The sequence below is a fragment of the Heterocephalus glaber genome, unplaced genomic scaffold (assembly GCF_053883595.1).
Source record: "Heterocephalus glaber isolate CG9 unplaced genomic scaffold, H.glaber_assembly_v1.0 deba00001498, whole genome shotgun sequence".
In the NCBI taxonomy this organism is placed as follows: Eukaryota; Metazoa; Chordata; class Mammalia; order Rodentia; family Bathyergidae; genus Heterocephalus; species Heterocephalus glaber.
Window position 1 is genome coordinate 6846930 of NW_028258321.1, and position 13991 is coordinate 6860920.

General features: G+C 40.3%; 1 protein-coding gene across 14 annotated transcripts in view; it reads right to left on the reverse strand.

The window, feature by feature from the left end:
* Positions 1–13991, reverse strand: part of Btrc (beta-transducin repeat containing E3 ubiquitin protein ligase) — a 187148-nt gene that overhangs the window by 143230 nt on the left and 29927 nt on the right. For 5 of the 14 annotated variants that reach the window (XM_087185801.1, XM_087185798.1, XM_087185796.1 and 2 more), the window contains exon 2: positions 2476–2538. The exons of 8 other annotated variants lie outside the window; for them this stretch is intronic. In XM_087185801.1, the coding sequence (XP_087041927.1) occupies positions 2476–2538 (63 nt within the window). Of the gene's footprint in view, positions 1–2413; positions 2433–2475; positions 2539–13991 lie in introns of those variants that run through there. One more of the 14 variants, XM_087185797.1, reaches the window with a different exon arrangement.

Consider the following 13991-nt stretch of genomic DNA (forward strand, 5'->3'; position numbering starts at 1 on the left):
CTTCCCTATTTATAAAGACTTTATTTCCATTTTTTCCATTTCTCATCATTTTTCCTTTCCCTTCTTTCCTTTCCCCTGCCCTTCCCACTACCCCCACCCCTTTGGACCTTTTCTTCCTATTTTACATTATCGATTCTTCATTCTAATCATTGGGACATTTTAGGTATACAATACAATGACATTCATCATTGGAAATTTGCACCTTTACATAGTCTCTCTTGGTTCTTATTTTTCACCCTTGCCCAGCCCTCCCTTCAACCCCACCATTCCTCCCTATTTACAAAGATTTTGTTCCTATTTTTCCATTTTCTCATATTAATCCCATTCCCTTCTATCCTTTCCTCTAGCCCTCCCACTTCCTTCCCCTTTGCCTCTTTTCTTCCTATTTCACATTACCTATTATACATTTAGTCCTTATTTACAAGGAAGTGTCTTTTTTGTCTTTCCACTTCATAACACAGACTTGTTCTCTGATACACTAACATTTCTATCTTTTTCAGTGTTTTCTTTTGCAGATCTTTTGGCACTTCCTTCCTATTCAGTCTCAGTGTCCCACACATGTCTCTTTTATATTGTAAGAGAATATCACTGAGTTCTGGAGAAGTATAAAAATTATGTATAATGTACTTACAATAAGTTTTTATAGATTATAGCACAAAATTATAGGTTATTTTTTACACAAAAAACCACAAATTAGGAAATGAAAATAACCAGAACTATTAGATTTCACTAGAAACAAGCATCTAAGACAAATACAACATTCTAAATAAAAAAGCATGTAAAAAATAGCTGATATAAACAAACAGACGTGTATCTCATGCAAACAAGAATTGACTGGTCGAAATGACATCTGCTGGAGCGACGCTCAGGACAGTCAGTGAGTAACCAAACACACTGCCCAGGTCGGGGTAAGTTGTTAAGGGGTTAGGTCCAGAAGGAGCAAGTTCACGGAGAAGAAAACAGACTGGAGGTTGCCTAGGACTGGGGAGTTTGGGGAGGATGAGGATAGCTGCTAACAGGTGCAGAGTTCCTCCTCAGAACAAGAAAGATCCTCTAACTTGAGTCTGAAGGTGGTTGCACAACTCTGATCATACTAAAGACCACTGGTGGTGGGGTAAACTGTTAAGTGGTTAAAAATACCAAGGACAGAGCCAGGCATGGCAGAGCACGCCTGTAATCCCAAGTTTTGGGAAGCTGCGGAAGAAGGTTTGCTGTGAGCTCGAGGCCAGCCTGAGCTACATAGCAAGACCTGTCTCAACCGACCCCACCACCAAATACCAAGGACACAACCCCAAGATTATCTGCTAAAAGGAGGGGAAAACTGCAACTGGCATCAGCAGATACCAATACCAAAATTACAGATGTCAGAATTTAAGGACAAAGATTTTATAGCTAGGATAAAAATGCTCTAATACCTAAGGGCAAACGCTAAAACAAGAAAGAAGTACAGTATCAGCAAAGAAACAACAGATATAAAGAGGTGGCACACATCTGTCATTCTAACACTCAAGAGGCTGAAGCAGAAAGATTCAGAGCTCAAGGCCAAGACGGAATAACAGTGAATCTGAGGCCAGCCTGACTCCATCCTGTAGTGAGATGCTGCCTCAAAAAAAAAAAACCAGGCCGGGGATTTAGCTCAGTGGTTCTGTCGCTTGCCTCGAATGCACAAGGTGCCGAGTTCAATCCCCGGTGCCAAAACATAAAAAACTAAATTAAATTAAATTAAAAAACAGAACCAAATGGAAATCTAAGAATTGAAACTAATGAAAATTTTAACTACATGAATGAACTGGGCAGAATGAAGATTATAAATCAATATACCTTATTGGTTTTATAATCGTACAGGCAAAAATCCTCAACAAAATCCAGCAACATAGAAAAGGATCATACACCACAATCAACTGGGTTAACCCTAGGAATGCAAGGTGACTGACTTGAGTTCTGAAGGTACATATTCTAATGCCTTGGTGCTGGGCCCTTGGGCCTGACCATTTTCCCTTTACTTTCATGAAATACCTCTGTACCCTTAAAATAGTTGTCCCTTCTTGCTTAAAGGGGAAATGAAGCAATGTTACCTTGAAACAAAAAATAACTGATGAAGACAGAAATGTAATTCCAAAATAAGTACCACCCCCAGAATAGAACCATGGAAAGTACAATTATTCCAACAATGTTGTCAATGCTTGAAAAATGAATCTTATAAAATGAAAAATAAAGTAGAAATATACTCAGTTCAAAACTGAAAAAAAAAAAGGAAAGAAAAATGAATTTTAAAGCCTTCCAAAACAACTTGGATTGACTCCAAGTACTAAATGAGTCCCTGCCCTTAAAGAGATTATAATCTAACAGAAAAAAACATGAAATTTAAAAGAAACATTTGCCCACATTAATGTTTATAAACACTGCAAAACACCTGCACATTAGGATTAAAATGCAGTATCACTGGTTCGCTATTGTTAGGCCATACAGACTCACGCAGTTCCGACAACCTCCTCCAGTGCCGAGCCCACTGCTGCACACACAAGTTTTGGAGAAGCCCTGGTGAAAAGAACAGTGAGATTACCGGGCTGCAGTGAGGAGAGGAGGCCAGCACAGATCCCGGAGTGCAGGCTCGTCTCGAGCCGCAGAAGCCTGAGCTGTCCACCAGCATCAGTGCTCCTCAGCTTCTCCACTGGTGAGACAGACCCAACGGTTTCCCACAGTGCCTTACCAGCTATAGAATTCTACCAGCGTTGATTCAAGTCTGTCTTCGATACTTCTAATACAGATTTAAGACAGGAATTATTATTATTATTATTATTATTATTATTTTTGGTACCAGAGATCGAACTCGGGACCTTGTGCTTTGGAGGCAGGCAGCGGAACCACTGAGCTAAATCCCTGGCCTAAGACAGGAATTATTACTTTCACTGTAACATTTGAACTGAAGGGGTGAAAATCCTTTTAAACAAGGGCAGGAAGCTCCTGACACTTCCTCAGAACTGTTAACATTAAAACTTGACTGCTCCTAAACTGATTTTTATTCTTTATTAAGTATGCAATTAGGCAGATATAACAGTCTGATAAACTAGAGTTTTGAACAAACAAATGCTTTAAAATTCTAATAACTATGCATAAGCAGTAAAATACTCTTACTTGAATTTCTACTGCTGTGTAGAGCAGGGTTACTTAAGTACATAATCCCATAAGAGAGCCACCAACTTCCAAAGGAGCCATTCCAATGAATTGTGTAAATAATATGCTTTAAAAACATAACCTCCTCATATATGAATTTAGATTTACCAGATATGGAGTAGCTGTGTACCTGTGAGACTGGAACAGTCTTAAAAAGGCCTTCCTAATTATGAATGTACCACTGAGACTAGAATGACCCAAAGCAAATTAATACACAGACATTTGTTCATAACTTTCCATAAAAACACTTTCACTATTGTGCTTCAGCACAGAAAACAAAAGATCTTAAAAGTCATGGCACAGGACCAGGGATTTAGCTCAGTGGTTCTGGCCCCTGCCGTGCAAGCCCAAGGTCCCGAGTTTGATCCCTGGTACCAAAAAAAAAAAAAGTCATGGCATGAGATAAGAACTCCCAAGAACAACAACGCAATTTTTACATCAACATTCTACTTTTGTTCACTGCCAAATACTTGTGTTTATTTTTCTTTTTTTCTTGGTACTGGGGATCAAACTCAGGACCTTGTGCTTGCCAGGCAGGAACAGTGCCACTGAGCTAAATCCCCACCCCTATTTTTCCTTCATTTGTATCAACACAGTTATCTGGGTTTTGCCTGATTTCACTGTAAGACTACTAAATTTTAAAGAATGATGTAAGAACAGTATTTTGGGGGGCCAGGGATTTAGCTCAGTGGTTCCGCTGCCTGCCTCGGTACCAAAAACAAAACAAACCAAAAAAAGAACAGTATTTGGGGGGGGGGGGGTACCAGGGATCGAACTCGGAACTTTGCACTTGTGAGGCAGGCAGCGAAACCACTGAGCTAAATCCTTCACCCAAGAACAGTATTTTTTTTTTTAAATCACATAAAATATTTAACAGTAGCAAGCAATAGGGTATCATAATAATGCCTAGAAACCACATGTTTTCTGTACCAAAAAGTCATTTTTAATACATACAGGAAAGCAACTAACTTAGTAAACAAACATACATACAGTTTTTAAGTGATATCTTTATTCTCTCTGTAAGAACAAAAAGGATGTTCACTTACACTTTATTTGCCACAGTATTAAAAAAAAAATCACCTGATGTATCCAGGCACAGTGGCTCATGCTTATCATCCCAGTGCTTGGGAGGCTGAGGCAGGAGGACTGCCATGAGTTTGAGGCCACCCTGAACTACACAGCAAGAACCTGTCTCAAAAAAACAAACAAACAAAACAACTGATGTTAAAAGAGAATCTCTGTGTTTTTGAAATGCTTATTTTCTTGGTAACAATAAAACTGCAATTACTCAGATTAGGTTTTACAAACTCACTAACCTATAACTGAATGTAAAGGCCTTTAAATCAGCCACAAAAAAATATTTGGTTATACTGGAATTTCACTGTGTTAAATTCAAGTCAAATCCCATTGCAATAAGCTCTAAGGACTATCCAAATTCTTTTATTGCCCTAGAATTTATTACATTAAATATTATTGGAAATAACTAGGCCACCAGCTGAGGCCTGGGAATCCTGGGGTTGCGTAACAATCTTTGATTATGTGGAGCTGGCCTATACACAAATTTAAAATGATCACACAGTGCGCACTGGAAGGATTGCACTCCATGTAACTTCTAAGAAAGGCAAGGAAAAGGGTTCCGGGAAGGAGGAAGGGAGACAAAGAAAAGGAGGGAACAGAAAAGAACAAAGCTTGTTTTTCACTAGGAACATAAACAAGTGAACCACCTTCCGTTTGAGAGGTGAGGGGTTTGGAAGCCCACCCCCGCCAACCTCCCATTCCCGCAGGTCCGCATCTGTGCAGAGCAGTTGTTGGAGCCCCACAAGGGCTGGTGGTGTCTCGTTCACAAGCTGCACACTCCACAAGGGCTGGCGGCCACCCGAGCACTGGCAGCTCTTGTCCCACACCCCCGGCAGCTCTTGTCCCACACCCCCAGCCGCAGAGCACTCGGAGCTACAGAGAAACTCCCTCGCCAGGCAGAGCGGCAAAGGCAAACCCAAACAGCACCCTCGGGGGCCAGTCTCCTCTACGGAGGTTCCATGCGGAGCCAGCCACAGAGAGGGACACTCCACTTAACTGCCAACTCGGTCCCCCAGACCTCTTGGTGCTCCTTTTAACTTTTGGGTAGGAATAAAGAAAATTACTTGCTCATTATAAAGAGAGTAAGAGGGGCCGGGGATTTAGCTCAGTGGCGCTGCAACTTCCTCACAAGCACAAGGACCTGAGTTCGATCCCCACTACAAAAAAAAGACCCAAAGAAAGAATAAGAAACTGGTTTTCAGCAGTGTTTTTATTTCATATTTGCAAATCACTGACTGGCAGCTACAATGTATGAAATAAATAACCATTTCAAAGACCAAGTGTCATGTTTCCTGGTAAATTAACCAAAATGAGCATTATCTACCCTCCCCATCTGGTTTATGGAATTTAGCAGGAGAATAGGATTATTAGTTATTTGATTGCTTGATACGTTGTGAGGACATCTTCTTTATTATTGAGGTTAAATTCTCCTCTCTCAGGACATTAGTATTAAGAGTTACATATTCAACGAGGATCCAAAATGAGTATTTCTGAAGTGAAATATGACAAGAAATCATGAAATGGAGAGTGATAAGTATACCCAGTATTTTTTCATATTCAGGAAAATAAAGAATCTAACCTTCCAACTCTATCATAAGCCAAGACACAAACTAATAAATCTCAAATGCACAACCTGATGATATTGGTCACTTTTAGACACCAATCTAAAGATCAGTACATCAGATTTTAACAGAAAGCATTTTTACAGATTCACAAATTTACCTTTCTGTTTGTTTGTTTGTTTTGAGACAGGGTCTCACTACGTAGCCAAGGCTGGCCTCGAACTCATAGGGACTCTCCTGCCTCAGCCTCCCCAGTGCTGGGATTACAGAGTGCACCACCACACCCAGCAACAAAATACCTTCAAAAATTTCTGTTCCTGCTGGGCATGGTGGTACACACCTCCAACCCACACCCATGGGGCCGAGGCAGGAGGAACACTGCAAATCTGAGGCCAGCCTACACCAGGTGTGGTGGCACACACCTGTAATAGCAGCACTCAGGAGCCTGGTGCAGGAGTGTTAACACAGGTTCGAGGCCACTCCAGGGTACACAGTGAGTTCAAGGCAAACCTAAACTACATAATGAGACCCTGTTTCAAAAAAATTTTTTTAAGAGAGAAAATAAGTAAGCAAGTTAGTTGAGGCCAACCTAGGCTATACAGTGAGTTCAAGGCCAGCCTGAACTACATACCAAGACCTTGTCTCAAACAAAATAATCCTGTTCGCAAATAGGCATGTTATATGGGCACTTAGTCAGCTTTCATTTCCAAAATCCTTTATAAACCATATGTGTGTGTACACCTGTAGTCCCAGCACTCAGAAAGACTGCTGTGAGATCAAGGCCAGCCTGGGGTACACAGTGAGTTCAAGGCCAGTTTGAATGACATAGTGAGACTGTGTCTCAAAAAAAAAACACAAACAGGGCTGGAAATTTAGCTCAGTGGTTCCGCCGCCTGCCTCACAAGCCAAGGACCCGAGTTCGTTCCCCGGTACCAAAAAAAAACCAAAACACAAACAAACCCCAAATCCTTTATAAAAGGTTTGCTAGCTTATTAATAGAATCTTTGGTCTGCCAGATGAACCATTTAATAGCTGAAGTCATGTATCTTACATCATGAGTCATATATGACCTACTATTATTAAGTAACAATAAAGAGAAATTTTGTTTTTCACAAATCCTTAAAAAAAAATCACCATCTCTTCTCTTTCTGCCATCTTCTCTAAGGTTTCTTCTCTAAACCTAATATGAAAGGAGAGACTTTGGCTGGCCAGGCAAAACTATGACCTCCGTAAGAGGCTATTTATGAAAATCAATTTATGGGCTGGGGATTTACTCAGTGGCGCCATGCCTGCCTTGCAAGCACAAGGTCCTGAGTTTGATCCCCGGTACTAAAAAACAACAAAAAAAACCCAATTTATATCTAAGAAAAATCAATGGTAATAGTTGGATTCTGTCTGAAAATATTTAAGTGGTTACTTTAAACTCTATTGTGAATCAGTCAGTATCACTTCTCGTAAGTGACATTAGTTCACATTAGTTTTCAACTACCACACAAGAACATTAAATATAAAAACTTTCCCAAAAAACATATAAATATAAAACCTCTACCAGTGAGCAAAAGGTTATATATGATATGGCATGAGTGTAGACAGCTCATGCTCAGGGAATGTTCGATTATTTGTAATTAAATGTCAATGAACATATGGGAATTTAGTCATGAAGTTCTGTGGCTCTTTGTAGCATGCGTCTAGGCTTGTAGAACCCCACGGTCCTCTACCTCACTGGCACTATAAACTGCTCTTAAACCCCTTCACACATTCTCACTGGAATACTTCATTTACACAGCACCTACCAATCAACACATCAACACCCTCACACAGGCCCATCCCATCACCACAAAAACCTGTGCAAGCAGCCAGCTGCTGAACAAACATAGCTTTCATCAGCTTTATTCCTAACTTCTCACCTCCACTGAGATGAAACCTTTTTCTCTGATGGGCGAGTAGAAGTTGGAAAGAAATGATGACATGTAAAATAACACATAAGCTTTGATTACAGAGAAAGCTCAAAAGAGCTAAAATCAATTTCTTTATTTATACAGGATGCTTAGCATTTACCATCAAATCCATTTAGTCATATGCAATTATTATGCTCCAATTAATACTTTATAAATCGCCACAACATTAGATGTTTATGTTGCAGCTTGCCACTTAAAGACTAAAATGATAAAAGAAGGTATAAAAAAGAATGAAAACTAAGTACTGGCTGAGAAATGGGAAAAAGAGAAAAGGAAAGAGAAGAAGAGAAAAATATTACTTTTTAAAAGTCATTTTCAGGAACAAAGTTTTGATTTCTTTCTAAATTTGTTACCAAAAAATCTTTATTCCCAGGCTTTTATGTAGTTATTACATTTATCTTTCCTTTGTGCCACCGTGATCTTAGGCAATAAAATTGAATTGAAACTGTAATTAGAAAGGACAGAGATCTGTCTATACGTGGTAGTACTAACAACTGGTGGAACCAGAAGGATTTAACTTTTGGCTAAAACCAATCCCCCCAACTATTTATTTCCAGTGGACTAAAGCTACAATACATCCTTTCTAGGCTAGCTTTAATCATTTTCACAACTAAGGTTGCTATGACAACAGGATGGTTTATCTGTGCTGTTTTCATTTTTCCCGTTTGAGTTGCCATAACAACATAATCATTCTATTTTTCTCCAATATGTAACAACTTTTAGGATTATATTCTTAAGGACAAGGGATTTCCTCATGAAGAAAACAACACAATTTATATAAGAATTTCAATTAAATACGTAATACCCAATTTTAAAATCTTCTGGGAAAGAGTTACTTTCAGGAGGACTTTGATTTTTTTATTGTATCAAAACAGACATCAACCCTGATATCTGCTGAAATCTAAACTCTGTCCACCATTAGTGATGACTGACTTCTGTACAGACTTCCCCAAGCACAAGACAGCAATACCATTATGATTATGAGCTGTGGGAAAATGTCCATTACCACTTGCCCCAGGTAGAACAATCAAGAATAAAGACCATTGCATACCACATACTTTGCTGTGGTGATCCAACACCATTTGTTAAAAGTACCACAAAGGGCTGGGGATTTAGGTCAGTGGTTCTGCCACCTGCCTCATAAGTGCAAGGTCCCGAGTTCAATCCCTGGTACAAAAAAAAGAGAGTACCACAGAAAAAATAGCGGGCTTTGTACTAATTTACTTTTTTTTTTTTGAGCCAGATTCTCCCTTTATAGTTCAGGCTGGCCCTGAACTCACTATGTACCCCAGGCTGGCCTCGAACTCTAGGCAATCCTCCTGCCTCAGCCTCCTGGAGTACACCTGACTTTGTACTAATTTACATTTTTAAATCTTCACCTCACATTAAAGATTCTCTGTGGTAGAAGAATCCTGTATAAATCCATAAAGTCCAGCTGGGTGTGGTGGTGCAGGCCTGTAGCTGGGGAGGCTGAGGCAGAGGATCATTCAGTGAGTTCAAGGCCAGCCTAAACTACACAGCAAGACCCTGTTTCAAACACCACCAAATAAATAAATAAATATCAAATACATTCATAGTATAAATTGAGTATTTATAAAATCTTTCATAGAGAAGATCAAAGAAAAGCACTTAATGTTCGAAATTGGCAGGATGAAAACTGAAAGTATTTTGGCTACCAGATCACTGCATCCATTACCACATCCATCTTGGGATATGTGAGGGCAGAAAGTGTTTCTTCTCAACAACTCTCAACTGTTCCAGCCCAGGTTGTACCATATTCGCTGTCACAGAGCTCTGTATCCGAGAGGTTATCTTCTATAGCTTTGATCACTAAGTTCAGGTCATTGCAACTTTGATCAGGTAAGAAAGATAAATTTGAAACTTCCTTTCTCCTATAAATAGCCATGACTATACATACACATTTACTGCTTACAAACAAAACATGGAAATACTACTAGTATTTAAAGAAAAACAGTAAATATTACAAATTTCCTCTTTGTCTGCTAGACAAGTAAAAGATTACTTATACTACTGCAGTATTATTACAGGGTAGAACTAATTTTCACATATAAATGTAAAAAGACATTTTAGTTTTAATGAAAGCTAACAAATTGTACAGCATGCAGTGAACTGAAAAATATAACCAAACCTGAAAATTAAAAAACAAATTTAAGGTCTTGCATATTTTCTCAAGATCACCTGTTTTTAAAAAAATCCACTGCTGGGTCGGAGATTTAGCCCAGTGGCACCATGCCTGCCTCGAAAGCTCAAGGTCCTGAGCTCGATCCCTGGTACCAAAAAAAAAAAAAAAAAATCCACTGCTATTCCAAATTCTAAAACAATTTAACAGATGGGAGTTTGTAAATGTTAAGAGCAAAAACTTGTTAGAAGCAAAAGACTAAGATCTTTTCTTTCACATCTTTCCCACACTCAGGAAAACAGAACTCCAAAACAATGAAAATAAAGCAGGTTGAGCAAAGGTGACACTGCTCAAAAGCGGGAGAGGGAGGAGGAGAAACACAAAGGTGTTGCAGCTGGGGTAGATGAGCGCAGTGAGAATCTAACGCTGGGTGCTTGGCCGGACCCACATGCAAAAATCACGCTAAGAACGGAGCTACAACAGTATACAAAAGCCCATCTCTCTCCACGCCTGCTTCCATCCCTCTCCGGGAGGCCTATACTCCCTCATGTAAAACGCTACTTTGCAATGGCGTCTAAGCTGGCTGAAGGTGATAGATCCTGGCTGTATGCAAGATCCAGTTCTAGTACAGTGCAATAATGTGAATTTAGGTGCTAATCTGTTGGAATGACGCAAAACTGGATGTCTGTGATGCACTTCAACAGGATCAGTGAATTACTTGTACATTAATGCCACAGCATTCTTGGTAACTGCTATGATACATCCAGACACCCCTTAAAAGAGAGCCTGTGACCAGTTCTCCAGGGCTGTGTGAGGAAACATGTATTCAGATCTGTGGTATTGCTGTTACACCTGCCAAAACTCACCCGTCAAATTGCTGTTCCTACCCTGACCTGACATATCTAGCCATATACTCCATGGGGAATTGTAGGCTTCCGGGACAAGCGCCCCCCCCCCCACTGAACATGTTAAAAGCCAAGCATGATGGCAACACCAGGAGGCTGAGACAGGAGGATCATGAGCAGTTTGAGGCCACTCCAGGCTACACAGTGAGTTCAAGACCAGCCTGAACTACATAGTGAGACTGTCTCCAAAAAAAAAAAAGAGCATGTTAAAGCAGGCACTGTGGCATGTGACTGTGGTGACAGCTACTTGGGAGGCTGAGGCGGGAGGCTCCCTTAGGACCATGCATTCAAGACCAGCCTGGGCAACATAGTGAGAACCCCACATCAAAAAAACTTTTTAAAATTTAAAAGTAATATGACCAGGGCCAGGGATTTAGCTCATGGTTCTGCCGCCTGGCTTGAAAGCGCAAGGTCCCAAGTTAAATCCCTGGTACAAAAAAAAAAAAACAAACTAATAATAATTGGAGAATTAAAAAAATAGTGTGTTGGGGCCAGGGATTTGGCTCATGGTTCCACCGCCTGCCTCGCAAGTGCAAGGTCCTCAGTTCGATCCCCAGTACCAAAAAAAAAAAAAGTGTCTTCAAAAAAAAATAGTGTGTTCATGTGTAAATACCAAATAGTTTCTCTGGTGTGAGAAACTGAAAGTGTAAATAAGGATTAAAATGAATAATTGATCATGTGAAATAGGAAGAAAAGGTCCAAAGGGGTTGGGGAAGTGGGAGGGGTAGGGGAAAGGAAAGAAGGGAATGGAATTAATATGAGAAAATGAAAAAATGGAAACAAAGTCTTTGTAAATAGGGAAGGGTGGAGGGTGTGAGGGGAGGCAGGGGAATGGGGAAAAAGTAAGAACAAAGACACATCATGTACAGGTACAAGCACCCAATGATGAATGTAACTGTACTGTATACCTAAAATGTACCAATAAAAGAATTTGAGGAGGAAAAAAAAAAAACAAATAGTGTGTTATACCCGGGTCAGTCTGGTAAGACTTTTAACCTTTTGCGCTCTCTCTGGGCTAGGTGGGGCCTTCTTTATTTCCCGCTTCTACTCCAAGAGTAAAAGGTAGTTTGCTTTTATTTTATTCACAACTAGTCAATCTGCGACTGTATTTCGGTTTTTTGGTACTGGGGATTGAACTCAAAACCTTACACTTGCGAGGCAGGCAGGTGCCACTGAGCTAAATTCCCAGCCCTGGGACTGTATTTTGTGACTAAGCAGAAAATGGAAGAACCTGCTTTTCTCTGAGAGCAGATTACTGACTTTTTTTTTTTGTTTTTTTTTTGGAGACAGGGTCTTACGATGGAGTTTAGGCCTTGAACTATGTAGCCCAAGCTGGCCTTGAACTCATGGCCATCTTCCTGCCTCAGCCTCCTACAGGAGTGTAGCACCACACCTGGCCAGTCTTTAAACAGACAAAAACCCCTAACCAGGAATAATCTAATATACCCAGTAGAAACCAAAGTAAAATCTACAAGCTAGACAAGATGCATGACGTAAAAAGAATATTTTTAATGATTTCTGAGGGGTAAGAATTCCATATACAAATAAGCTATCCATATGTCCTCTACCCATAAAGATGTAAAATAGTATCTTTATAAAGACTCTAAAGACTAAAAATTAAAAATAAAAATAAGATCATATTTATGTAGATGAAAATAAATAAAAAATAAAAAGATAAAAACTCATATCAGTCATTGGCAATTAAATATCTAATCTAATCCTAATCTTCAAACTTTTATTTCAAAATAATTATATTGGTATTTGAAACATTCCAATTCAAAAGAATGATTATAGTGGTGGCATAACCCTATAATCCCAGTACTTTGGAAGCTGAAGCAGATTACCATGAGTTAGAGGCCAGCCTGGGCTACATCATGAGTTCAAGGCTAGCATGAACTACACAGCAAGATCCTGTCTCAAAAAAAACAAATCAACTGGGGATTTAGTTCAGTAGCGCTGCACCTGCCTCACAAACACAAGGTCCTGAGTTCGATCCCCAGTACCAAAAAGAAATCATAAAAATTTAATTACCAAAGAACCCCCACCCCCGTTTTTTGGTACCGGGGGTCGAACTCAGGTCCTTGCACTTGCGCAGCAGGCGGCGAAACTACTGAGCTAAATCCCCGCCCTCCCCCTTTTTTAAGTGATATATAGCCACTTAGGAGTGTGGTGGTACAGTCTTATAACCACAGCACTCGAAAAGCTGAGGCACAAGGATCATGAGTTCGAGGCCAGCCTGGACTACATATCAAGTATGAGGTCAGCCTAAATTACAGAGCAAGACCTTGTTGCCTCAAAAAACAAAACAAAAAGCTGGGTGTGGTGGCACACACTTACAATCCCAACACTCTGGGAGGCTAAGGCAGGAGGATCCCAAGTTTGAGCCCAGCCAGGGTAATTTAGCTACTTACTGAGACTTTGCCTAAAAAAAAAAGAGAAAATGATGGGTTAGGGATATAGCTCAGTGGGAAGGCCCTGAGTTCAATCCCTAGTACAACCTCCCCCACAAAACAACTACAAAATAATCTAAAATTTAGTTACTAAAGTCTTACAGTCCTAGTTTTCTAATTCAAATGCCTTTGTGTGTGTTTTGAAACAGGGTCATGCTATATAGCTGGGCAGGACTTGAACTTGACAGGTAGCCCAGGCTGGCCTTGAATGCAGGATCCTCCTGCCTCAACTTCCTGAGTATAGGGGTTACAGGGAGGCACCACCAGGCCCAGCCTCAAATACCTCTATGGCATATGAACTCTGAAGAGAAACAGGAACACAACTCAATTCTGCCGGTCTACCCCATTCCTTGTGAGAGACCAGCTGTTTCCCAGAGTGGAACATGCACTTGTCAAGAGGGAAGCAAAGCGAAGCCGGGGATTTAGCTCAGTGGTTCCACCGCCTGCCTTGAAAGCTCAAGGACCCGAGTTCGATCCCCAGTACAAAAGAGAGAGAGAGCGAGAGAGAGGCAATGTGAGCCAGGGAAGGGGGAATTGGAAATTTTAATCAAATTAAAAATTCAGTTAAAATTAATCTGCTGATTTTTATGGTATAGATGGACTGATGCTACACTGTCAAATTTCACCTATGAACCAAGTCACGTGGAAGACTAGGTGCTCCATAAAACAAAGGGTTGGGGTGGGCAGGGGATTTAGCTCAGTGGTTTCACTGCCTGCTGCGCAAG